The sequence below is a fragment of the Bos indicus genome, chromosome 17 (genome assembly GCF_029378745.1).
Source record: "Bos indicus isolate NIAB-ARS_2022 breed Sahiwal x Tharparkar chromosome 17, NIAB-ARS_B.indTharparkar_mat_pri_1.0, whole genome shotgun sequence".
NCBI lineage: Eukaryota > Metazoa > Chordata > Mammalia > Artiodactyla > Bovidae > Bos > Bos indicus.
Window position 1 is genome coordinate 54,471,416 of NC_091776.1, and position 24,673 is coordinate 54,496,088.

Here is a 24,673-nt window from a genome sequence, read left to right on the forward strand (position 1 = left end):
GAAGTTGGGACCTTAGATTCTGCAGCTAGGAAGGCAATCAGGGCCAGATCTTTGACAAAGGTCTAGTACTGACCCCATGGATGCTCAGGGTGAAGAGAGCAAAAAGGTTAAGGAGTTAAGGGGAATTTTATCTTAGGAATAAGAAATGAAATGAAATGTTAGTCACTCAGTCATGTCAGATTCTTTGCCCACTGTCATGGAATTCTCCAGGCAAGAATACTGGAGTGGGTAGCCATTCCCTTCTCCAGGGATCGAATCCAGGTCTCCTGCATTGCAAGCAATTTTTTTTTTTTTTTACCATCTGAGCGGCCAGGGAAGCCCTAGGAATAAGAATTCTTGGCCAAATAGTTCATTTGTGAATTGCATTCTTATTCTAGGCATCAAATTACAAAATCAGATACAACTGATTAAGTTTAAGGAACAGCTAAGAAACCCAATTTGTCAGAATGATATACCAATAATTTCTTTAGAGATGAAGAGAAGTCAAGCTGAAAAGGTGGACAGAAAGGCTTTGAATGCCAAGATAAAGAATGTGCACTGAATACAGAAGCTATTTCCTTTAACTCACTGTAATCATCTTATGTCTCCATTAATAACATTCTGTCAGCCCATGTCTAGTTGAAGTGTTTGCTTTAACCTAAGATCCAATTAAAACCATTATTAGATTAAGATAATGGTTCCATATCTGAAAGAGCTGAGCAAAAGGCTGAGAGCAAACAGCTACAGGACACAGAACATTCCTTTAGTTGTACCAGTTACAATGGGAAATGTCAAGTTTTATGAAGTGGGAAATAGGCAACTAGAGAATATTTATATTTATGATTTTTATAAAATATTTTGCTAAGTTTTCCATAGACTGCTTTTCTACAGTAGGCTTAAAAGAAAGGAGATATACCTCCCATTATTTAAATGTATCTTTTTACAGGAAGAAAATTCTTAAAGTAACACAATTTTCACTTTTTTTAACTGAACACATTTTTGTCTTTGCCTATGGTTATAACCACATAAAAACAAAACTTTGCTGTACTTGAAAAATAAATCACTTAGCTTTTTATTAACTCAAAATTTTACCTTTATTCTAAGCCAAAAGTACAAGGGAAAAAAAGATCTGGTAAGTAAGCTAAAACTGTGGAAGCTTAAAAATCCTCTTTCCAACTGCATATGGCCACCTAACTGTGTAGTTGTAAAAGGCTCACCTTGAACAAGATTTTGAACTAAGTGACCACCACCAGCCTGAGTTTCTCCACCATTCTCCATTATCAGCAAGCAGCACGAGGCTGCCATTCTTCTTAAACTCTTCCTACTATACTCATCTTCAGATCGACATGCGATCAGTTATAAGACATTTTCTAGAACAAAGTGATGCCCCCAAAATAAATACTAAGTTTCAATTTTAATATAAAAATCAGTGAAGAAAAAATGGTCATTTGTTTTTATCCAACAATAGCTCTGACAGAATTTCAAATACTAAGTAGTACCCAAAGGTAATAAGAGTTTTATTCCTTGCATCTTTGATGATCTCAAGGCCTTTTACATTGAACCTCATACTCTCTAATGAAGCAAGACGGTTCTACAGGGATTGTTTCCTTCTACAGGGATTGTTTCTCCACCAGTGAAACACACCTCCTATCTACTAGAATGGGTACTTGATAGTGAACTGAAACTCTAGAGGAGAAACTAAGTATCTGGCTGGATCACAAGAGTTGAATAATAAAAGCAGCAGGAGACCCTCTGTACCCAACAGATAAGGATATCTGGTTTTACCCTTTCTGCAGTGAGTGCTCATTTAATGAGGAACTGGTTAGGCAGTATCTATTGCAGTGCTACAGCTGGCTTCTTTTCAGATGTTGAGGGTCTTCTTCAAATACGAGATCTAGTGCTCTCAGAGCCAACACTATTTGTGGAGAGACATCACAACCTGAAGCATTATAACTAGAGAAAAATGAGAACAGAGTACAAACTCACTTTCTAGCAAATGTAACAGATCACACTTGTATCAACAATCCTGAAGCCTCAACTATTTGGGCATTAAGAACACTCCCCTGTGATTCAGGACTGTGAAATGTATCTGCAAATAATTATCCCAAAGGGAACAAAAAGAAGAATTACTGGAAAAATGTATTTAAGAGTTGATTTATTCAAAGAAGTACAATTTGCTTTGACTAAAACTCCTTTCAGTTCTCTAGAGGTGAAATTACATAGATTATGACATCCTTCCTGCTTTAACAAGCAAGTGATATATTCCCTTTGCAAGGTTTCTCCAAAGTAACCACTATGCATCAGTCACGATGAAACATGCATCTTCGAATTCTCCAGATACCAAGTCTACGTCAAGAACTCAAGATCTCTAAGTAAAACAGCTAACTCAAAGCTGAGGTAATAAAGCTGAAAGGATGGAAGAATGGTTCAAACCCTATGATAAAATGTGTGAAAAGGGAACCTGTCAGCAAAACTCAAATTTTGCTAAAGAAATAGTACTGTCTAGAACAGTTAACAAAGCTCAAAAATGGACTCAAAGGAGGAATAAATGATCTATTTTATGTTTTAGAATTCTAAAGAAAATAGCTATTCCTTTCTAGCTCAGCAAACATGAAATTACTCAATAATTAATCAAATTAAAATGCACACACATACATATATACATTTACACCTGCTGTCCAGAATAATTCATTAGTTAGAGATTGTAATCTCCAGATGATTAGGAAATGACAGCATGAAGGCAAAGAAACTCAAAGTCAACTTTTTTAAAAGAAAAAATGTTCTTTTCTCTAACTTCCTTTACCTCTTCTGTTTAAATACCAAATATTTAATGTGGAATCATGTGTTTGGACTTAACTGTGGCTGAGGACCTTGGGTATCTTAAAAGTTGAGGGTGAAGTCACAGATAAAGGTCACTTCACTCTTTTCTGAGCTGCAATAGTATCTTAATCAAATGCTAAATGCTGTTGGCAATGCTTTTTGGACAGGAAGAAGCAACAGACAAATCATCTGGGTGTGGGGGGTCACACTGATTTTAAGTTATGAACAGTAGACACAGGGCCCTTAGTGTGTTACAGAATTAATGGCTTCTATTAAAGCAAAAAGGCAAAATGGCTGTCTGGGGAGGCCTTACAAATAGCTGTGAAACGAAGAGAAGCGAAAAGCAAAGGAGAAAAGGAAAGATATAAACATCTGAATGCAGAGTTCCAAAGAATAGCAAGAAGAGATAAGAAAGCCTTCCTCAGCAATCAATGCAAAGAAATAGAGGAAAACAACAGAATGGGAAAGACTAGGGATCTCTTCAAGAAAATCAGAGATACCAAAGGAACATTTCATGCAAAGATGAGCTCAATAAAGGACAGAAATGGTATGGACCTAACAGAAGCAGAAGATATTAAGAAGAGATGGCAAGAATACACAGAAGAACTGTACAAAAAAGATCTTCACGACACAGATAATCACGATAGTGTGATCACTGACCTGGAGCCAGACATCCTGGAATGTGAAGTCAAGTGGGCCTTAGAAAGCAGCACTACAAACAAAGCTAGTGGAGGTGATGGAATTCCAGTTGAGCTATTCCAAATCCTGAAAGATGATGCTGTGAAAGTGCTGCACTCAGTATCTCAGCAAATTTGGAAAACTCAGCAGTGGCCATAGGACTGGAAAAGGTCAGTTTTCATTCCAATCCCAAAGAAAGGCAATGCCAAAGAATGCTCAAACTACCGCACAATTGCACTCATCTCACACGCTAGTAAAGTAATGCTCAAAATTCTCCAAGCCAGGCTTCAGCAATATGTGAACCGCGAACTTCCTGATGTTCAAGCTAGTTTTAGAAAAGGCAGAGGAACCAGAGATCAAATTGCCAACATCCGCTGGATCATAGAAAAAGCAAGAGAGTTCCAGAAAAACATCTATTTCTGCTTTATTGACTATGCCAAAGCCTTTGACTGTGTGGATCACAATAAACTGTGGAAAATTCTTCAAGAGATGGGAATACCAGACCACCTGATCTGCCTCTTGAGAAATCTGTATGCAGGTCAGGAAGCAACAGTTAGAACTGGACATGGAACAGACTGGTTCCAAATAGGAAAAGGAGTTCGTCAAGGCTGTATATTGTCACCCTGTTTATTTAACTTATACGCAGAGTACATCCTGAGAAACGCTGGACTGGAAGAAACACAAGCTGGAATCAAGATTGCCGGGAGAAATATCAATAACCTCAGATATGCAGATGACACCACCCTTATGGCAGAAAGTGAAGAGGAACTCAAAAGCCTCTTGATGAAAGTGAAAGTGGAGAGTGAAAAAGTTGGCTTAAAGCTCAACATTCAGAAAACGAAGATCATGGCATCCGGTCCCATCACTTCATGGGAAATAGATGGGGAAACAGTGGCTGACTTTATTTTTCTGGGCTCCAAAATCACTAGAGATGGTGACTGCAGCCATGAAATTAAAAGACGCTTACTCCTTGGAAGGAAAGTTATGACCAACCTAGATAGCATATTCAAAAGCAGAGACATTACTTTGCCAACAAAGGTTCGTCTAGTCAAGGCTATGGTTTTTCCTGTGGTCATGTATGGATGTAAGAGTTGGACTGTGAAGAAGGCTGAGCGCCGAAGAATTGATGCTTTTGAACTGTGGTGTTGGAAAAGACTCTTGAGAGTCCCTTGGACTGCAAGGAGATCCAACCAGTCCATTCTGAAGGAGATCAGCCCTGGGATTTCTTTGGAAGGAATGATGCTGAAGCTGAAACTCCAGTACTTCGGCCACCTCATGCAAAGAGTTGACTCATTGGAAAAGACTCTGATGCTGGGAGGGATTGGGGGCAGGAGGAGAAGGGGACGACAGAGGATGAGATGGCTGGATGGCATCACTGACTCAATGTATGTGAGTCTCAGTGAACTCCGGGAGTCGGTGATAGACAGGGAGGCCTGGCGTGCTGCGATTCATGGGGTCGCAAAGAGTCGGACATGACTGAGCGACTGATCTGATCTGATTAAAGCTGAGGATTTTCCGTTTCTAGATATTAGGAAATGTTACACAATGCCTAATAAATTAACGTTTAAGTAAAAAAATAACAGCAATGAAAGTCCAGCCATCTGATGTGTGCCTTGTACTGGCCCTTTAAGTTAACAGAAAAATTTTCCTTCTATTTATAAGATTAGATCTAGAATTTTGGTCTTAAAGGTTAACCTAATATTCATAACAATTAAGCCATAGACTTCTCTGGTGGCTCAGTGATAAAGAATGTGTCTGCCAATGCAGGAGACGGGCGGGGAGCAGGGGAGTGTTCAATCCCTGGGTTAGGAAGATTCCCTGGAGAAAGAAGTGGCAACCCACTCCACTGTTCTTGCCTGGGAAATCCCACGGACAGAGAAGCCTGCGGGCTACAGTCCAAGGGGTTGCAAAGATTCAGACATGACTTAGGAACTAAACGACACCCAAAGAGGATACTATTTTACCCCCTACTTTCTTCACCCCTCTATAAAAATAACAGCTGTTTTTTACTAAAATACCACCCTCTGGGAGAGGTCAAGTCACATGCAACCCTGGCAATAAATGCCTTTTTTTTTTTTTAATTAACAAGTGAAAACAATTCTTTTGATTAAGGCTGCCAAATGAGGAACTGACCCTTAATTTCTGAATGCTAATTATGTTTTCAATATATTGTTGAAAACAATATATTGTTCAATTAAGTAATGACCTTCAGGTGGCAAAACAAGTAATTTTTTTCTTCTTTTTATTTTCCATACTTTCTCATTTTTTCAGTAATGAGTACATGTTACCTTTAAGGGAGAAATGATAAACTATACAAATTCAGTGAGAACTGCATTTTACACTTACATTAAATAGTAAAGCTATTCAACATTTTATTGAGTATTTCCTATATGTAAAACATTGTGGTGAAAGGGAGCCAAAGGGATTTACATATACTAAAAGATTTCCTGCCCAGAGGAACTTAAAATCAAGTGCTGTGATGGGGGGAGTAGGGTTGAGAGGCTTAAGATAACCGGCTATAAAAAAAAATAAAAATAAAAAATAAATATGCACCACTAAAACCAAAACTAAAGAAGATCAGATTACATCCGGCTGAAGAAATCAGCAAAGTATTCACGGAGAGGTGTCTGATTTGAGCCTGCAAAGATGAAAATACAAGTTGTGCAAGAGGAGGCTGAGGAGAGAGGCATTTCAGACAGCTCCCTGTGATTTTTACTAATAAGAATAAAGTACAAGTAATAAAGGTGAGAGAGCAGAGAAATCTCGCCTTCGGGTAAACACCTATCATCCCCCTACCACGAACTTCTAACCTGCAATTAGCCAAACAATGCACTGTGGGAGTTAAGGCATCTGGGAGGTCCCTCAGAAGCAAAGGGCTGGCCTGAGGCCACCAAAGTTCCAGAGGCCCACTGACAGTTCAGCAAGGCTCACTGAGGTCTTTCTCTGTTTTAATCAGGGGGCTTTTCTCAATTATTAGCCTAGAAATAGTTATAACTAACTGATGCTTTCGAACTGTGGCGCTGGAGAAGACTTTTGAAAGTTCCTAAGACAGCAAGAAGATCAAACAAGTCAATCTTAAAGGAAATCAACCTTGAATATTCACTGGAGACTGATGCTGAAGCTCCAATACTTTGGCCACCTGATGCAAAGAGCCAACTCATTGGAAAAGACTCAGATGCTGGGAAAGACTGAGAGCAGGAAAAGGGGGCGACAGGGGATGAGTCGGATGGATGGTATCATCCACTCAGTGGATCTGAGTTTGAGCAAACTCCCAGAGATGGTGAAAGTCAGGGAAGCCTGGCATGCTGCAGTCCATGGGGTCACAGAGAGTTGGACATGACTGAGCAACTTAACAATAAAGGGCTTCCCTTCTGGCTCAGCTGGTAAAGAATCTGCCGGCAATGTGGGAGACCTGAGTTTGATCCCTGGGTTGGGAAGAGCCCCTGCAGAAGGCAAAGGCTACCCACTCCAGTATTCTGGCCTGGAGAATTCCACGGAGTGTATAGTTCATGGGATCGCTAAGAGTCAGAAACGACTGGGTGACTTTCAAAAAAAAATAGTACTTAGACCCAACAAAGATTATCTCAGTAAAACATGTGTCTGACTCTTTGCAACCCCACGGACTGTAGCCTACCAGGCTCCTCTGTCCATGGAATTTTCCAGGCAAGAGCTGGAGTGGGTTGCCAATCTCCCTCTCCAGGGGATCTTCCTGACCCAGGGATCGAACCTGGGTCTCCGGCATTGCAGGCAGACGCTTTACCATCTGAGCCACCAGGGAATCCCTTAAAGTTTTAAGTGATCATTTCTGGCTTCAAAGTCATTATAAACACACTGGGCAAGGGCACAGGCTTCAGAGTCAGATCTGGGTTCAAATTCCAGATGAGGTGTACTAAGGGCACCCTGGGTAGCACTTTGAGCCTCATTATCTTCACCTATAAATGGGAATCAACTCATGAACATCAAGTCCTGGTGTGAGGGAACAGGGATAATGGTGTAAAGATTGCCTCATTACAGTGCTCAGCTCATGGCCAATACGCAGTAAATGAGTGTTATGCCTCTCTTTAAAAAGGCCAAGTTATAGACTCTGTATATAGACTCTGCAGCCATCAGAAGAAAAAAGAGTTCTTTGGTCAGTGTCGGCTGCAAGTTTGACAAACACTGGACTATGATTTCAATCAAAAGACAATTCCCACTCATGAATAACATCTAAAAGATGAGTGGTCCATTCAGCTTTCCCAGCCACACATCCACCACCATTCAATATTCCATTAAACATTTAACAGCAACATTTTCAAGCACCAAGGAACAAATCTGTATTTGTCTCCAAAAAATACACAAAGATTCACCTGCATCTTGAGGAAATAAACTAGCTTTCTTTTTCCAGAAATGACTCTTAAGTTTTAACAAATCTCTCTTAAGCACCTGCTGCCTAAATGTTTCAAGGTTCACACCTCGAAATTTATCATTTTAAATGGGGAATCTTATAACAACTACTAACACATAGATGTTAGTGGACCTAATGATCTCCTGAGCCTATCATGGTAACAGCAACGACTCTATCGTAACTTTCCTCTCCTTATTGTGACCCCCTTCAGGGCTGAGACTTTCTCATACTGGTAACATCTTTCATTCCCGAGTGCTAGCGGGGTTCCCGGCACAACAGTTCTGAATTCCTGCTGCACACTGAGATGACCTGTGGAACCCAAGCCCCACCTATGGAACCAGTAGGCCCAGGGTAAGCCTGGGCCTTGTAACAAAGTATAAAAATCCAAACCCCCAAGAGATTCTAACAAGACTCAGCTTCTTCCTCACACTAAGGACTCCATAAAGACCAGATGGACACATGCATGCCCAAGCCAAATGACTGTGCCTCTGAAATGCCTCTTCTACCAATCAATTCCGTTTTCAATTTCCAAAGTCAACTCTTTTCTTGCATTTCCTAACCCAATTACAGGCAGCCAAACCCAGCCACACTTCCAGGCTTGAAACCTTAAAGAAACTTCTAGAAGGTAACACCTCAAAATCAACTCCAATTTCTCTTTCTCCTTCACCCTCTTTGTCCAATTATCATTAAGTCCTGTTGATTCTATGTCTGCATTGTGCCTGAAGCCCAGCTACTTCCCAGTGTCCCTAGTTAAACCCCATTCTAGTTCAGACCATTTCAGGAGCTTCCTAATTGGGCTTTTGCCTTCTGAGCTCTCATTATATCCTCTATACCTTTTTTTTAAACAAGACTGCTATGTCCATATTATATTTCTTGTCAAATACCTTCCATGTATATATACTTATTTACTTGTTTTTCTAAGAACATTCTCTAGAAGAATATATAAGAAACTGATATCACTGGTTTCTTCTGGGAGAGGAACTTCTGCAGCTAGGAGACAAGGAAGGGTGAGAGGGAAACTTTACTGTATGCATACTTTTGAATTTTTAATATCTTCTGCATTTTGTACCATCCAAATGTGTTGTTTCTTCAAAAACAATCAAACTAAACCCAAATCAACAAAAGCAAAAACATCTACAGCTTTCTACCAACACCGAAAAACAAGACGACACCCAACATGGCAACTGTGACCTTTGACAACTTGGTCTTAATCTGCTTTTTAACATCAATTCTCAGTCATCTCCACCTTGCCAGCACAAACTACTCTCTAGGCTCAAAACAGCTGTGTTTGGGAAGTCTTCTGTGCCTCTGCTGATCACTCAATCTGGAGAGCCTTACCAATCCCCTCACTTTGCTCAATTTATTGAAAAACCGATCTCTGGAACCCCGACTCCATGCTTCCACATCTCCTAACGTGTATGCATTCTTTCATATGTGCATATGTGAACTTCTCCAAGGGGCTATGAAACTTCAGAGCCGAAACCTGTTTTGTTCTTGGGTCTTTTCCACAGCATCTGTCAGGGACTAACAGCAAACAACCAGTAAACAATGAATTCAGTTGACTGTACTGGTAAGTTAGAATATTGAAATTCTTGTATACCAACTTTCACCTGAGCACTTCAAAGAGAGAATTAATCCACTGGGGGTGGGGGAGAGGGATAAACTGGGAGACTGGGATTGACATATACACACTACTAAAATAGATAACTAATAAGAACTTAATAAGAACTTACTGTATAGCACAGGGAACTCTACTCAATACTTTGTAATGGCCTGTATGAGAAAAGAATCTAAAGAAAGAGTGTGTATATATATAAAAGTGATACACTTTGCTGTACACCTAAAACTACATTGTAAATCAACTTTATTCCAAGGAAAATTTTAAAAAGAGAGAGGAAATGAGCGCATTACCTCATCCTACAGCTGCACAAGGTGTCGTGCCCTCCTCTCACAGAACCTTAAACTGAGCCTGAATGGAAAGACACGTGAAAAGGAGTCTTGCAGATGACACAGCTCCCAGCATTCTTTGCCACTAATTGGCTGTAGGACACTGACCAAATAACTTCTCTAAACTTTCGTTTTCTCAACTGTGAAATAAAGGGCAGGAGGACAAATTCTCTGCAGAGTTCCTTTTTCTAAGATTCTAAGTCACAATGTGCGGATCACAATACACTGTGGAAAATTGTGAGAGAGATGGGAATACCAGACCACCTGACCTGCCTCTTGAGAAATCTGTATGCAGGTCAGGAAGCAACAGTTAGAACTGGACATGGAACAACAGACTGGTTCCAAATAGGAAAAGGAGTACATCAAGGCTGTATATTGTCACCCTGCTTATTTAACTTCTATGCAGAGTACATGATGAGAAACGCTGGGCTGGAGGAAGCACAAGCTGGAATCAAGATTGCCGGGAGAAATATCAATAACCTCAGATATGCAGATGACACCACCCTTATGGCAGAAAGTGAAGAGGAACTCAAAAGCCTCTTGATGAAAGTGAAAGTGGAGAGTGAAAAAGTTGGCTTAAAGCTCAACATTCAGAAAATGAAGATCATGGCATCCGGTCCCATCACTTCATGGGAAATAGATGGGGAAACAGTGGCTGACTTTATTTTTCTGGGCTCCAAAATCACTGCAGATAGTGACTGCAGCCATGAAATTAAAAGATGCTTACTCCTTGAAAGAAAACTCATGACCAACCTAGATAGCATATTGAAAAGCAGAGACATTACTTTGCTAACAAAGGTCCGTCTAGTCAAGGCTATGGTTTTTCCAGTGGTCATGTATGGATGTGAGAGTTGGACTGTGAAGAAAGCTGAGCACCAAAGAATTGATGGTTCTGAACTGTGGTGTTGGAGAAGACTCTTGAGAGTCCCTTGGACTGCAAGGAGATCCAACCAGTCCATCCTAAAGGAGACCAGTCCTGGGTGTTCATTGGAAGGACTGACGTTGAAGAGGAAACTTCAATACTTTGGACACATGATGCGAAGAGCTGACTCATTTGAAAAGACCCTAATGTTGGGAAAGACTGAGGGCAGGAGGAGAAGGGGACGACAGAGGATGAGATGGTTGGATGGCATCACTGACTCGATGGACATGGGTTTGGGTGGACTCCAGGAGTTGGTGATGGACAGGGAGGCCTGGCGTGCTGCAGTTCATGGGGTCGCAAAGAGTCAGACATGACTGAGCAACTGAACTGAACTGAAGTCACAATGCAAGACAAGGGAGCCTGTTTTAGAAACTCTATAAAATAAAAGTTAACAGGCACATACTAAGTCACTTTAGCCAAGTCCAATTCTTTGCAACCCTATAGATGGTAGCCCGCCAGACTCCTCTGTCCACAGGATTCTCCAGGCAAGAATACCAGAGTGGGCTGCCATGTCCTTCTCCACGGTATCTTCCTGACCCAGGGATAGAACTCATATCTCTTATGTCTCCTGAAATGGCAGGTGGGTTCTTTACCACTAGCGCCACCTGGAAAGAATATTACATTTACTGTATGAACTAGTTTTGAAGCAAACATTCCATTGCAGGCTTCTCAATTTATCCTTTCCCATTAGTATACCACCTCATGTATGTTTTCAGAGAATTACAATAATGATTTAGAAAAACAATGTCCCATGTCCTTTTACTTCAGTTTTAACCACCTGACTAGAATGTTGAGGAAGTTTTTTTCTCCTTTAAGCCACTGACAAAAATGAAGGCCAACTATTTTTCAATTTGAAATTCTGATAAAATAAAAGATAGCTATAGATTAACTAGCTTCACTGAATTCAGACAATCTGTAAATTATTTAATATATATGTGTAGAATTTATTCATAAAACACACCAAAGACCATTAATTGTTCAGTGAATTCAGTGTACATGAACAAGAAAACTAAAATGAATGTGGCTTCTCAAGAATTAAGAAGTGGATTTTTAAAAACAATACATGCAAAAGACATCTCTGTTTATACTTTCTCATTTCATAGCAACACTGATGACCATACTGCCAATTAGCATTCAACCTAGAGGCCATGAACCGTTTTCTTGTGTAAATAGTTTAAATCTATTTTCTAATCCAAAACTGCTACCCAAACACTGATGTCAAAACAGAAGCACTCCTTGTTTGCTTCATTCAGCATAGCTAACCTTTTGCATCTACCTCAAATGACAGCACAGACTACTGTGATAAGTCAGAAACCTACTGGAGACAGCATCCTTGAAAGATCAAAATGTACAGTCACAGTAGTACAAAACGAAAGAAGTTCCCTCACCATGAAGGAACAAGCAAAAAGAAATGAGTAAAAGAAAAATCAGTGCAAAAATGTGTTGGAACTGGCTTGAGTCAAAATAGTACTCAGTCGCTAAACAGAAAGCACTCTTTGTAGTAAGTCACTTTTGTAGTCTCTGGCAAAGTTTTTGCAGTCATTTTGTAGTCCGTGGGATTCATACCAACAATTCAATCAATTCTAGAACTATTCACCAGCTACAAACTTATTCACCTCAAAAATAACTGTTTAAGAACCTAGCAAATTCATAAATTTTTAAATGTGACAGGCTCAAGGTCAACAATAAGCTTATATACATTTTAATTTTTACTTATTTATTTTTGTTGCTCTGGGTCTTCTTTGCTTTGCACGGGTTTTCTCTAGTCGCTGTGAGCGGGGGCTACTCTAGTTGCAGTGCACAGGCTTCTCGTGTTGCAGAGCACGGGCTCTAGGCACTCGGGCTTCAGCAGTTTTGACCCAAGGGCTTGGTAATTGTAGTTTGAGGGCTCTAGAGCTCAAGCTCAGTGGCTGTGGCGCAGGGGCTTAGTGCTCCACAGCACATGGTATCTTCCTAGACCAGGGATCGAACCTGTGTTCCTTGTACTGGCAGACAAATTCCCATCCACTGCACCACCAGGGAGGTTCCAACAATAAGCTTACTAATAAGAGTAATTTCATAACCACTGGAAAGGTATGAATTTGTATAACTTTTTTGGAGGGACCTACACTACTATTTAAATCAGAAGCCTTTCAAAAGTTCACAGCCTTAGACTCAGGAACTCCTCTTCAAGGCATTTATCCTAAGGAAATATTCAAATGTAGAGATATTTACTCTAGTGTTACTTGTAACAGAAAATTGGAAATAATCTAAATAACTAAAAATAGAAGACTTCATGGGCTATATATGCAGTAAAATATACCTACGATTATTAGTATGGAAATATGTTCATGTTACATTACTTATTAATAACATTACAGAGCAGAATATATAGTAACCTGATTTTATTTGTTAATTTGTATACATACAAGTGTATATACACAAAAGTTAGAGGAAACCACACTGACTGTAACTGAGTTATAAGTTACAAGTACTTCATACTGTGTTTTTGAGAACATGTGTTGCTTTTTATAAGCACAAAACAAAATCATTTATTTAAAAGCACTAGATTCAAAAGAGAAAACTTAGGTTCAAGTCCCAGCTCTGATACTAGCTGTACTAACCTTACGGATGAGTCAACTTTATAGATGAGTAAACAGACACAGATTAAGCAGAGATAAGAGCAACTATCTCATAGTTTAAAAGATTAAATAAGATAAAACATAAAAAATTTTATTGGAAAGAGAAGTGACACATTTGGAGAAGTTGAAGTAGGTCTTTAAAATATGATCCAAGTGAAAATTATATTGAGAATACTTTTTCTTTTTTCTCTCATTTTCTTTTATTCTGTTAAAAATTCTAGTTTGATAGTGAAAAAGAATCGGACTATGAGCTATTTTAAAGAATTAAGGAAGAATTGGTATTGATTATATAGTATTTAAGGACAAATTATATATTTTGCTGTTTATGGTAGTAACTCACTGAATAAAATAAGTAATTGGCCAACATTAAGTATATTTCCAACACAGAAGGGTTCAAAACATTGCATTATAAACTCTTTTGGGAAATGTATCTAAAGGGTTTTTTTTTTTTTAAGTTCTGTTCTTATTCTACTTTTTGTTTGGCTGTATTTTTATTTTCAGATAGATTAATAAATCTGGCAGCTGATTTCTGCAAAAAAAAAAAAAAAATACACTGTAAAATCTAAAGCACTGAATAAAGCACTGGTAAGTTGAATCATACTTTGTGTCAGATATTGAACAATTAGGAGAAAACAGAATGAAGTATCTTCACTCTTTAAAGAAAAGTTTCTGCTCCTTCACTGCCCCACCCCCACCACCACAGCATTCCCCTAAAATCCAGTTTGGGATCCCATTCAAAAGTGTTTAGCATCTTTAAAATTTTAAACTGGAAGATAGGTGCCACTTGTCAACTCAAGTTTAAATGCGTAAGTGTGTGTTATCAGCCCAATGCCTTCTGCAGTGTGTCAGTTTCTGCAAAAAATGCGTTGATTTATGATGAACTGTGTGAACGGTTTAATAACAGGAAACAAATGCTTTTAGATCTCAGAGAGATAGAAAACAGATTTTAAAAATATTTGACAACTCTCAAACAAGACAGATAACTGAATTTAATACAAATGACAAAAATTAGGATATGGGTAACCAGTTCTTAAAATGAGACCAAAAGTTAACACTAGCTTTGAAAGGCAAACTTAGAAAGCACACCATTCTTCAACTGACAGAAAAGTAAAACTTCTTTAGACAGAACAAACTGGCAACTTACTTTTCCAAAGCATTTTCCTGAAAATTCTGACTTAAAGTCCCAGTTAAGGCCTCTCTAAAAGGCACAGAGACCTTTATAAAATGAATTTGACATTTAGTTTGAACTTGACATAAGCGTTTATTCAAAGGACATGGTTGTAGGTCAAATACTCTGACCTGGTGTAGTGGTTCTTGAGTCACAGGAGTACAAACTCCGTTTGGACACTGTTGCAACCATTCAGGTCATGTATTGGCCAGTTTCAGAAAGCAGGGCTAAAGTTCAGGAACAGCCTCCTCTAATCCAGGTTCCCTCAACTCCTCTCCCCCCAAAACACCCACAGCACAGCCAGCTAATATCTACCTCTTACCTTCTGCTACAATTTAAAACCTTTTAACAAAAGTATATTTTCTAAAAAGTATTAAGTCATGCATTTAAAATGCAACTACTTGCTCTATTAAAAAAAAAAAAAATTCATCCAGATTCCTTTAAGGAGATTATTAACAAATTGAGAGAGAAGCTGGTAAGTTAGGAAAATTTAAAACCTAAGCTTGAGAATTCCTAGATTAGAGACTGACTAAAAGAAAAGTAGCTCTCTCAGACAGTGTAACAAATGAGAAAACGACTTTAAAAATACACCTTATACCTTATGAAAAGTACAATATACCTATGTAGCAAAATGAGAAAAATATCAGTGAACAGGATTTAAGAAACAAACAGCAAAATTCCTCTGTTAACCCTGTAATCTATTACAGAATGAGAGAATACCATGAAGAGTCGAAGACCAACTAATCAGTGGCTATTTTTTCGTCTGCAGCTTCTTAAACCCTGCTGTTTTTACGAGTCCTGGAAGGCTCTTTTACTGAGCCAACAATTCTCATACTTCCTTAACATTCCACAATTTTCTCTCGAAAGCAAATAGATTATTATGAAATCTAGCATATTTAAAGTACTGATTGATCTCAGAACATATATATCTGATTGCTGACATTTAAAAAATATTCCCCCTCTAGTAATAATTATATTAGAACTATATAAAATAGATATATAAAGACAACTATATTGCTCACAGTTACAGAGTTGTAATATGACTAGCAATTTCATTTCTTGGTATATACCCAAGAGAACAGAAAATATGTTTACAAAAAAACTTATACATAAATGTGTCATAGCAGCTGTATTCACAACAGCCCAAAAGTGGAAACAACACAGGGTCCATTAACAGATTTTTTTAAATGTGGCATACCCATATCAGAATATTCGGCCATAAAAAGGAATATACACTACAGTGTAAGTAAATCTTCTAGTACTGCTTCTGTTTTATATTTTGGGGTTTTTTTGGCCATGAAGCATGTGGGATCTTGGCTCCCTGACCAGGGCCTGAACTGGCATCTTCTGCATTGGAAGGCAAAGTCCTAACCACTGGACTGCCAGGAAATCCCAATATGGGTAAATTTTAAAAATTTTATGCTGAGTGAAAAACGTAAGACACCAAAGACCACGTACTACATGATTTCATTCACCTGAAATGCCCAAAATAGACCCTTCTGTAAGAGTGTCAGAATCTACTTTCTGTTGCCAGGGGCCGAGGGAGGGGAGCTGGGAAGTGACTAATCGTTAGGGGTTTTCTTGTAGGGTGATGAATACGTTCTGGAACTAGTTAGTGGCAGTGGTTGCACAACCTTATGAATGTTGTGTTACTGAACTTTTCACTTTAAACAGTGCATGTCATGGCAGGTGAACTGTATATTAAAAAAAAAATTCAGTCAGGGTCATGTTGGCTGAATGTTGACAGTTAGGTCAGGTTGAATTCTGACTGTCAGAAAATTATGACTATATAAATGATGAGACTGGTTTCCTGACACAGCTTGAAATCTAGATAAGGGAAATTCAAAAGAGGGCTTCTTGAAAGGCTGAAATTAGCACTCCTCCAAGGTGACTAGTACTTTGTTAAAAAGGCAACTCACTTTCAGATATAGAACTTTTTGATCAAGTATATCAAAATTACTATGACTGTTGGAAAACATCATTCTACCTAAATAAAACTTTTATCTTTATATTGTTCAAGTAATCCTCATTCTTTAAGACAACTACTTTTTATTTTAAAAAAATAATTTTTTTTTTGGTCATCCTGAGTGATTCACAGGATCCTAGTTCCCTGACCAGGTATCAGATTTTGTGCCCTGTGCAATGGAAGAGTGGAGGCCTAACCACTGGACTGCCAGGAAGTCCCAAGACAAACTACTTTTAAGACTGGCACAACTCACAGAAACATTTCAAATTCCTGGTCACAATCAAAATTTTATCTAGAGGCTAGATTTTATTTCTGTTTAAGGTTTCAAGTTCAGTTCAGTCAGTCACTCAGTCGTGTCTGACTCTTTGCAACCCCATGAATCGCACCACGCCAGGCCTCCCTGTCCATCACCAACTCCCGGAGTTCACCCAAACTCATGTGCATCGAGTCGGTAATGCCATCCAGCCATCTCATCCTCTGTCATCCCCTTCTCCTGCTCCCAATCTCTCCCAGCTTCAGGGTCTTTTCCAATGAGTCAACTCTTCACATGAGGTGGCCAAAGTACTGGAGTTTCAGCCTCAGCATCAGTCCTTCCAATGAACACCCAGGACTGGGTCTCCTTCAGAATGGACTGGTTGGATCTCCTTGCAGTCCAAGGGACTCTCAAGAGTCTTCTCCAGCACTACAGTTCAAAAGCATCAATTCTTCGGCGCTCAGCTTTCTTTACAGTCCAACTCTCATATCCATACGTGACCACTGGAAAAACCATAGCCTTGACTAGACGGACCTTTGTTGGCAAAGTAACATCTTTTTAATATTGAATAAAAGATTTAAAATATCTTTTAACAATATATTTTAATATTAAAAATAGCTTTTTAATATGCTATCTAGGTTGGTCATAACTTTCCTTCCAAGGAGCAAGCGTCTTTTAATTTCATGGCTGCAATCACTATCTGCAGTGATTTTGGAGCCCCCCAAAAATAAAGTCAGCCACCGTTTCCACTGTTTCCCCATCTATTTCCCATGAAGTGATGCGACCAGATGCCATGATCTTAGCCTTTTCTGAATGTTGAGCTTTAAGCCAACTTTTTCACTCTCCACTTTCACTTTCATCAAGAGGCTTCTGAGTTTCTCTTCACTTTCTGCCATAAGGGTGGTGTCATCTGCATATCTGAGGTTATTGATATTTCTCCCGGCAATCTTGATTCCAGCTTGTGCTTCCTCCAGCCCAGCGTTTCTCATCATGTACTCTGCATAGAAGTTAAATAAGTAGGGTGACAATATACAGCCTTGACGAACTCCTTTTCCTATTTGGAACCAATCTGTTGTTCCATGTCCAGTTCTAACTGTTGCTTCCTGACCTGCATATAGGTTTCTCAAGAGGCAGGTCAGGTGGTCTGGTATTCCCATCTCTTTCAGAATATTCCACAGTTTGTTGTGATCCACACAGTCAAGGCTTTGGCATAGTCAATAAAGCAGAAATAGATGTTTTTCTGGAACTCTCTTGCTTTTTCTATGATCCAGTGGATGTTGGCAATTTGATCTCTGGTTCCTCTGCCTTTCCTAAAACCAGCTTGAACATCTGGAAGTTCACGGTTCACATATTGCTGAAGCCTGGCTTGGAGAATTTTGAGCATTACTTTACTAGCGTGTGAGATGAGTGCAATTGTGCAGTAGTTTGAGCATTCTTTGGCATTGCCTTTCTTTGGGATTAGAATGACAACTGACCTTTTCCAGTCCTGTGGCCGCTGCTGAGTTTTCCAAATTTGCTGGCATATTGAGTGCAGCACTTTCACAGCATCATCTTTCAGGATTTGAAATAGCTCAACTGGAATTCCATCCCCTCCCCTAGCTTTGTTTGTAGTGCTGCTTTCTAAGGCCCACTTGACTTCACATTCCAGGATGTCTGGCTCTAGGTGAGTGATCAAACCATCGTGATAATATCTGAGTCGTGAAGACCTTTTTTGTACAGTTCTTCTGCGTATTCTTGCCACCTCTTCTTAATATCTTCTGCTTCTGCTAGGTCCATACCATTTCTGTCCTTTATCTAGCCCATCTTTGCATGAAATGTTCCCTTGGTATTTCTAATTTTCTTGAAGAGATCTCTAGTCTTTCCCATTCTGTTGTTTTCCTCTATTTCTTTGCACTGATTGCTGAGGAAGGCTTTCTTATCTCTCCTTGCTATTCTTTGGAACTCTGCATTCAAATGTTTATATCTTTCCTTTTCTCCTTTGTTTTTTGCTTCTCTTCTTTTCACAGCTATTTGTAAGGCCTCCTCAGACAGCCGTTTTCGTTTTTTGCATTTCTTTTCCATGGGGATGGTCCTGATCCCTGTCTCCTGTACAATGTCACGAACCTCCATCCACAGTTCATCAGGTACTCTGTCTATCAGATCTAGTCCCTTAAATCTATTTCTCACTTCCACTGTATAATCATAAGGGATTTGATTTAGGTCATACCTGAATGGTCTAGTGATTTTCCCTACTTTCTTAAATTTAAGTCTCTTAAAGTTTCAAGTTAATCAAGCTTAAATAAACATCGTCCAGTTTTACAAGAATTACTTTTCTGAAGGAGATCAGCCCTGGGATTTCTTTGGAAGGAATGATGCTAAAGCTGCAACTCCAGTACTTTGGCCACCTCATGCGAAGAGTTGACTCATTGGAAAAGACTCTGATACTGGGAGGGATTGGGGGCAGGAGAAGGGGATGACAGAGAATGAGATGGCTGGATGACATCACTGACTCGATGGACGTGAGTCTGAGTGAACTCCGGGAATTGGTGATGGACGGGGAGGCCTGGTGTGCTGCGATTCATGGGGTCGCAAAGAGTCAGACACAACTGAGCAACTGAACTTAACTGAACTTTACAACTCAATACAACTCAAAGCCAGAACTTAGATGGCCTACACCATGCTATCTTTTTTTCAATAAACTGTGGTTTAGTATACAGAGGAGTTTTTGCTACATTTTAATTATGAGTCACACAATGAATAAAGGAGTACATACACACCCTTAAGTGAGAAAAGCATTACCAGAATGATTTAACGGTACCAGAAGACAGACCAGTTCTGAACTCACCTATCTTGTCAAGAACACTTAACCAGTGGTGTAACAGAAAGAGGACTGGAACAGGGAATCTTGGTGCTAGTCCTAATTCTGCCATTAACCTTGGCAAAGTAACCTTGTGGGGTTACTCCTAATGGAGTAACCTTGGTAAAGTCATTTGACCCTCTGCAGACTTCTGTCTTCTCTTCAGTAAAATGAAAGAATTGGATTCCAAGGTTTCTAAATCTCACAACCCTCAACAGTCTTTGATTCTATTGTTAAGTAGCTTAGGGCTGTGAGAGGCCCAGCAATTACACACTAGGCAGCTCCCATATTTTTATGTACTTAGGCAACCACACCGCATAGAGTAACAAGAGAACCCACTATTAGTCACAGGGAAGAAGGAAAAAGAAAAGTGCACACAGCTCCTGCCGGTACTGGTTTACTCCTGTTGGACCTAATCAAGAGAAAGCACCTCTGCCAACTTTCCAGGGGATAGGAGTGGTTCCTATGTCTCACCACACCCACCATAGTTGGTTTTTCCTAAAAGAAATCCAGTGGGACTCTACAAAAATGTTGTAAAGCAGCAAGTACTTTTAGTCACTGCATGACCAACAGGACAGATCAATTCTAAATTACAGAAATAAAACTGCTTTGTCTTTCTAATACAAAAAGAAATAAACAGCTTTCATTCCAAACAGTCCTAGATGACCACAGTGAGTTGCACAGATAACTTAGCAATAAATAGTGTCAACCCAAAGAAAACTAATTATCTATAGAACTAGAAGGTTCAAAGCACTGGGGTTCAACGTAACATTATTCAACACAGCCTCTTTTTTTTTGGCTGCTCCATGTAGCTTGTGGGATCTCAGTTCCCTTGTGGTGTGTGTGTTAGTCGCTCAGTCATGTCTGACTCTTTGGGACCCCATGGACTGTAGCCCTCCAGGCTCCTCTGTCCATGGAATTCTCCAGGCAAGAATACTGAAGTGGGTTGCCATTTTCTTCTCCAGGGGATCTTCCCAACCCAGGGATCAAACCCATGTCTCCCACACTGCAGGCAGATTCTTTACTGACTCAGCCGCCATCAAACCTGGGCCTCAGCAGTGAAAGCACTGAGTCCTAACCACTAGGCCACCAGGGAACGCCCTCAACATAGTCTTTGATGCAATTCAGCTTACAACTCCAACTTCCAGAGTAAAAAGCAGTATTAAAAACTCACTGAGACTCATTACGTCTTCCACAGCAAGAGCTAACCAGATCTGCCTATAATGGGATGGTGTCACTAAAATAGAGAAGTCACCATCATATGAATTGGTTTGTGGAAACCAAAGATCAAATGAGGCCAACTCAGAAGCTGTATCAGGTGGCTCTCAAGATGGCTTTCTGGAAGAACTCGTCCAACACAGGACAGTCCTAGAGAACCTGTATTCCCTGATTTGCATACAATTCTCTCTCAAAACAGCTCTTTGTCAAATACGGCCAAAGACCATCCCTAGTTCACATAAGCCATCATTTGTCTGGTTAAGTCTAGGAACATTCCTTTCAAGAGGGGCTACAGAGCTGTAGTTCTTAATCTGGCACCACCCAAGGACCTCTAGATGGACCTCTAGGTGGCCCATAGGTGGATTCTATGTACTTCATGGGGTCTCTGAAGTCCCCAAAGGCCTATGCAAAATTCTGTCTCTATGCACATTTCTGGAGGGAGAAAGCCTTTGCAGTGAACCAAGCAAAGTTAAGAACCACTGGTTTCAGCGCCAGATATAAAACAACGTATCTACTGAAGGTGACCATGTGAATAGAATGGGAAGTAATGTCCACTATTTGAGATGAAAAATAACAAAGAGTGCTATCTTTTCAAAACAAAAAGAAAATATATGATAGAAGTTTCTGAGGATCAGGTATGAGCTGAGTGGCTCTTGCCCAAAACCACAGATCACAGAGTGGTAAAGCTGAGGACCAAACCAGGCTGGGTTTCTGCCAGGATGGTATGTTTATACATTTTTCAAAATGGGTTTGACCAAAGTTTCACATATCCTTATGAATACCCCACTCCATTAAGATGGTAGCCTTCAAAAAACTTCAAGTCAAATTTCAGCATAGGCATCTGACACATTAAACTATCCCCTGAATCATTAATCAAATCACAGATCTTTCACATAAGCCAGCACATGCAGATTTTTAAGGGGGAACCTTAGTGGCTCAATATCCTCTATCCTATTGCACTACACCAGCAACTTGAACACCCCACTCCAGTACTCTTGCCTGGAAAATCCCATGGGCGGAGGAGCCCGGTAGGCTGCAGTCCATGGGGTCGCCAAGAGTCAGACACTACTGAGAGACTTCCCTTTCACTTTTCACTTTCATGCATTGGGGAAGGAAATGGCAACCCACTCCAGTGTTTTTACCTGGAGAATCCCAGGGACGGGGGAGCCTGGTGGGCTGCCGTCTATGGGGTCACACAGAGTCGGACACGACTGAAGTGACTTAGCAGCAGCAGCTGCAACTTGAAAAAGCAGAACAGGTCACAAGCTTTTAACTGTGAAGTGCCTCGATTGTAATGAAAACACACGGTGGTCCAGTGGTTAAGAATCTGCCTGCCAATGCAGAAAACATGGGCTCAGTCCTTCGTTCAGGAAGATCCCACATGCCACAGAGCAACTAAGCCTCTGCATCACAACTACCAAGCCCATGTGCCTCAACTACTGAAGCCAGTATGCCCAGAGTACATGCTCAACAAGAGAAGCCCCTGCCTGCGGCAACTAGAGAAAGCCTGCGTGAAGCAAGGAAAACCCAGTACAGTCAAAAATAAATTAAATAAAGAAATAAACCTTTAGTCAGGGTGACTTTAGAGTGGATTTGTATGACTTCAATTTTCAAGTTCCCCCAGGGAACTCTACTCAGTACTCTGTAATGACCTATATGGGAAAAGAATCTAAAAACCAGTGGATATATGTATATGTGCATCTGATTCACTTTTGTACAGCAGAAACTAACAGAACATTGTACATCGACTATAATCTAATAATAATTTTTTTTTAACTTGCAAGTTCCCTTCTAAGGAGTCTTTGCCTAAACACTAAATGATTTTTTCAACCTACCTAATGGAGTCTTTCATAAATTAAACTGAAAACAACTTTTCTAGTGCTATCTTCATACACAGTACATGAGTAAAAGCAAAGATAATAGACTTATTCTGAGACCAAGTTAAAAAGTAATTATCATCATAAAATTACAGGACCTTGTGTTCCAATGTCAAGCTTTGGCTCAGTATATGCAATTTAAAGTAGTCAAAATGCTCAATCTCACCTGAGAAGTGAAAACAAAGCGACATTTGAACTTGAGTTCAATGACAACGTGTCCTTCAATTTCACAGGAAGTGCTCTATTTATTAAGAGAGATCTAAATGGCATAGGAGTCTATGGCATACACACTGCCTCCAAAGACATGCATGATGATAAAGTTTCTGATCGCTTCTGAATTCTATTTAGCCATTTCTGCAAGTTCTAACTCTAGACTCCCAAACCCTAAGATATAACTGGACTAGGCCCTCCGAAGCACCTGTGGCCTGAAATGGCTTTAACCAATTCTCAAGGCTTTCTTGGCCGCAGTGGAGAAGAGGGTTTGACCATTCTATTTTGGGTCAAGGAGACTCTCTTCCACCCTAAGTGACCTCAAGTGGCCAAGATCAGTTGGAAGAATGCACTGCGAGTGATTTTTTACCAGGCCAGCGGCCTCTATTGCGAGACTCCGACAAGGATAGAGATCTGGTCTTGGATCGAGGCGACGAAAGAATGCGGCTGAGCTGTGTGGGGCTTACGACAGCCAGTCTGCTCGGGAGCCCGCAACCCATAGCCGGGCCGAGGCGTCAGGAGCTCGAAGAAGCAGGGATCCCCAGGGGACGCAGAGGGAGGAGGAAGGGAGCGAGGGAATGAGCGAGGTTCGGAGCCTGCAGGTGTCGCCGGGGAAGGGGACGAGGTCGTCTGGGGCTGGCACTGACAAGTGACTAACAGTGCGGTTCCGGACTCGGACAAACTGGTCACATTCTCAGGGTGTGTGACCTTGAGCATGTGGCTCCACCGCTCAGCACCTCAGTTTCCTCATCTCTAAAATGGGGTTGATCAAGTGGAAAACGCACCTTCAAGCGCTTGGCACGGCGCCTGGCACCTAGTAAGCGCTCCGTACAAATGAACTACTACTGGCTCACTGGCTCCTCTTACCGCCTGGAGGAGCTAGAAAAGCCCCGAGCAGGGGAGTCCCCAGGAGGCGGATCCGGGGCTGGGGAGAGGGGACCCGGCCGAGCACTCACCGAGCACGTCTGCTGAGCGGTGCCGGGCTACGAAGCACGCGTCGTCCCCATAGCAAGCGCCCTTCTTGAGGAGGCCCTTACGGAAGTCCTTGCCGAAGCCGCAGCCGGCCGTCACTAGCCCGTAGTCACCGCCACCGCCGCCGCCACCGCCTCCGGCCCTGGGGTCAGTCTGCGAGAGGCCGCCGAGCACGGCGCGGGCCACCAGTCGCCCGTACGAGAGGACCGAGAACATCGCCGCCGCCGCCCCCCCGAGGAGGCGGGGGGCCCGGGGAACAGGAGGACGCGGAGGCCCGGAGCCGGCTCTCTCCTCAGCCGCAGCCGAGCCGCCGCCGGGACGCTCCTCAAGGCGGCGCGCAGTTACCGCCGCCGCCCTTGCCCGACGCGCGGGGCCTTGCACACGCTCCGCCGCGCGCACTGGAGCCAGAGCGAGGTCAGAACCGGCGGCTCCTCCGCCTCAGCCCGACTAGGGTCCCGGCTGCAGCCACCGCTGCCGCCGCCATCTTCCGCTCCACTAGCGTGTTCCGGGCCGCGCCGGCAGCACCGCCCCCCTTATGACCACGCCTATAGCCCCGCCCACGGCCCACGGCTTAGGACCAAGCCTCCTCCTCCTCGGCTCGGTGCCCTATGCAGTCACAGAGGTCGAGCTTGCGCAGAGGATGTGGTCACAATATCTCCTGGGAGTTGTAGTCCGGAGGCTGTAGTCGCTTCTTTTACTTCACTGCCTAGCTTCAAGGACCTAGGAGGAGTTCCCAGACGCGAGACAGAAGTTAAAAAGCGGAGAATTACAAGTGGGTTGTTTGAAAGTTTTCTCCCCTGCTTTCATTGAAGAGAAAACGCC

At 41.3% G+C, this 24,673-nt stretch overlaps 1 protein-coding gene across 1 annotated transcript in view; it reads right to left on the reverse strand.

Annotated features, from left to right (window-relative positions):
• PPTC7 (protein phosphatase targeting COQ7) overlaps window positions 1-24,416 on the reverse strand; it is a 45,274-nt gene extending 20,858 nt beyond the window's left edge. The window contains exon 1 of the mRNA XM_019977422.2: window positions 23,836-24,416. Within this exon, the coding sequence (XP_019832981.2) occupies window positions 23,836-24,067 (232 nt within the window). The 5' untranslated portion in view covers window positions 24,068-24,416. The remainder of the gene's footprint in view (window positions 1-23,835) is intronic.
• Window positions 24,417-24,673: the final 257 nt, after the last annotated feature.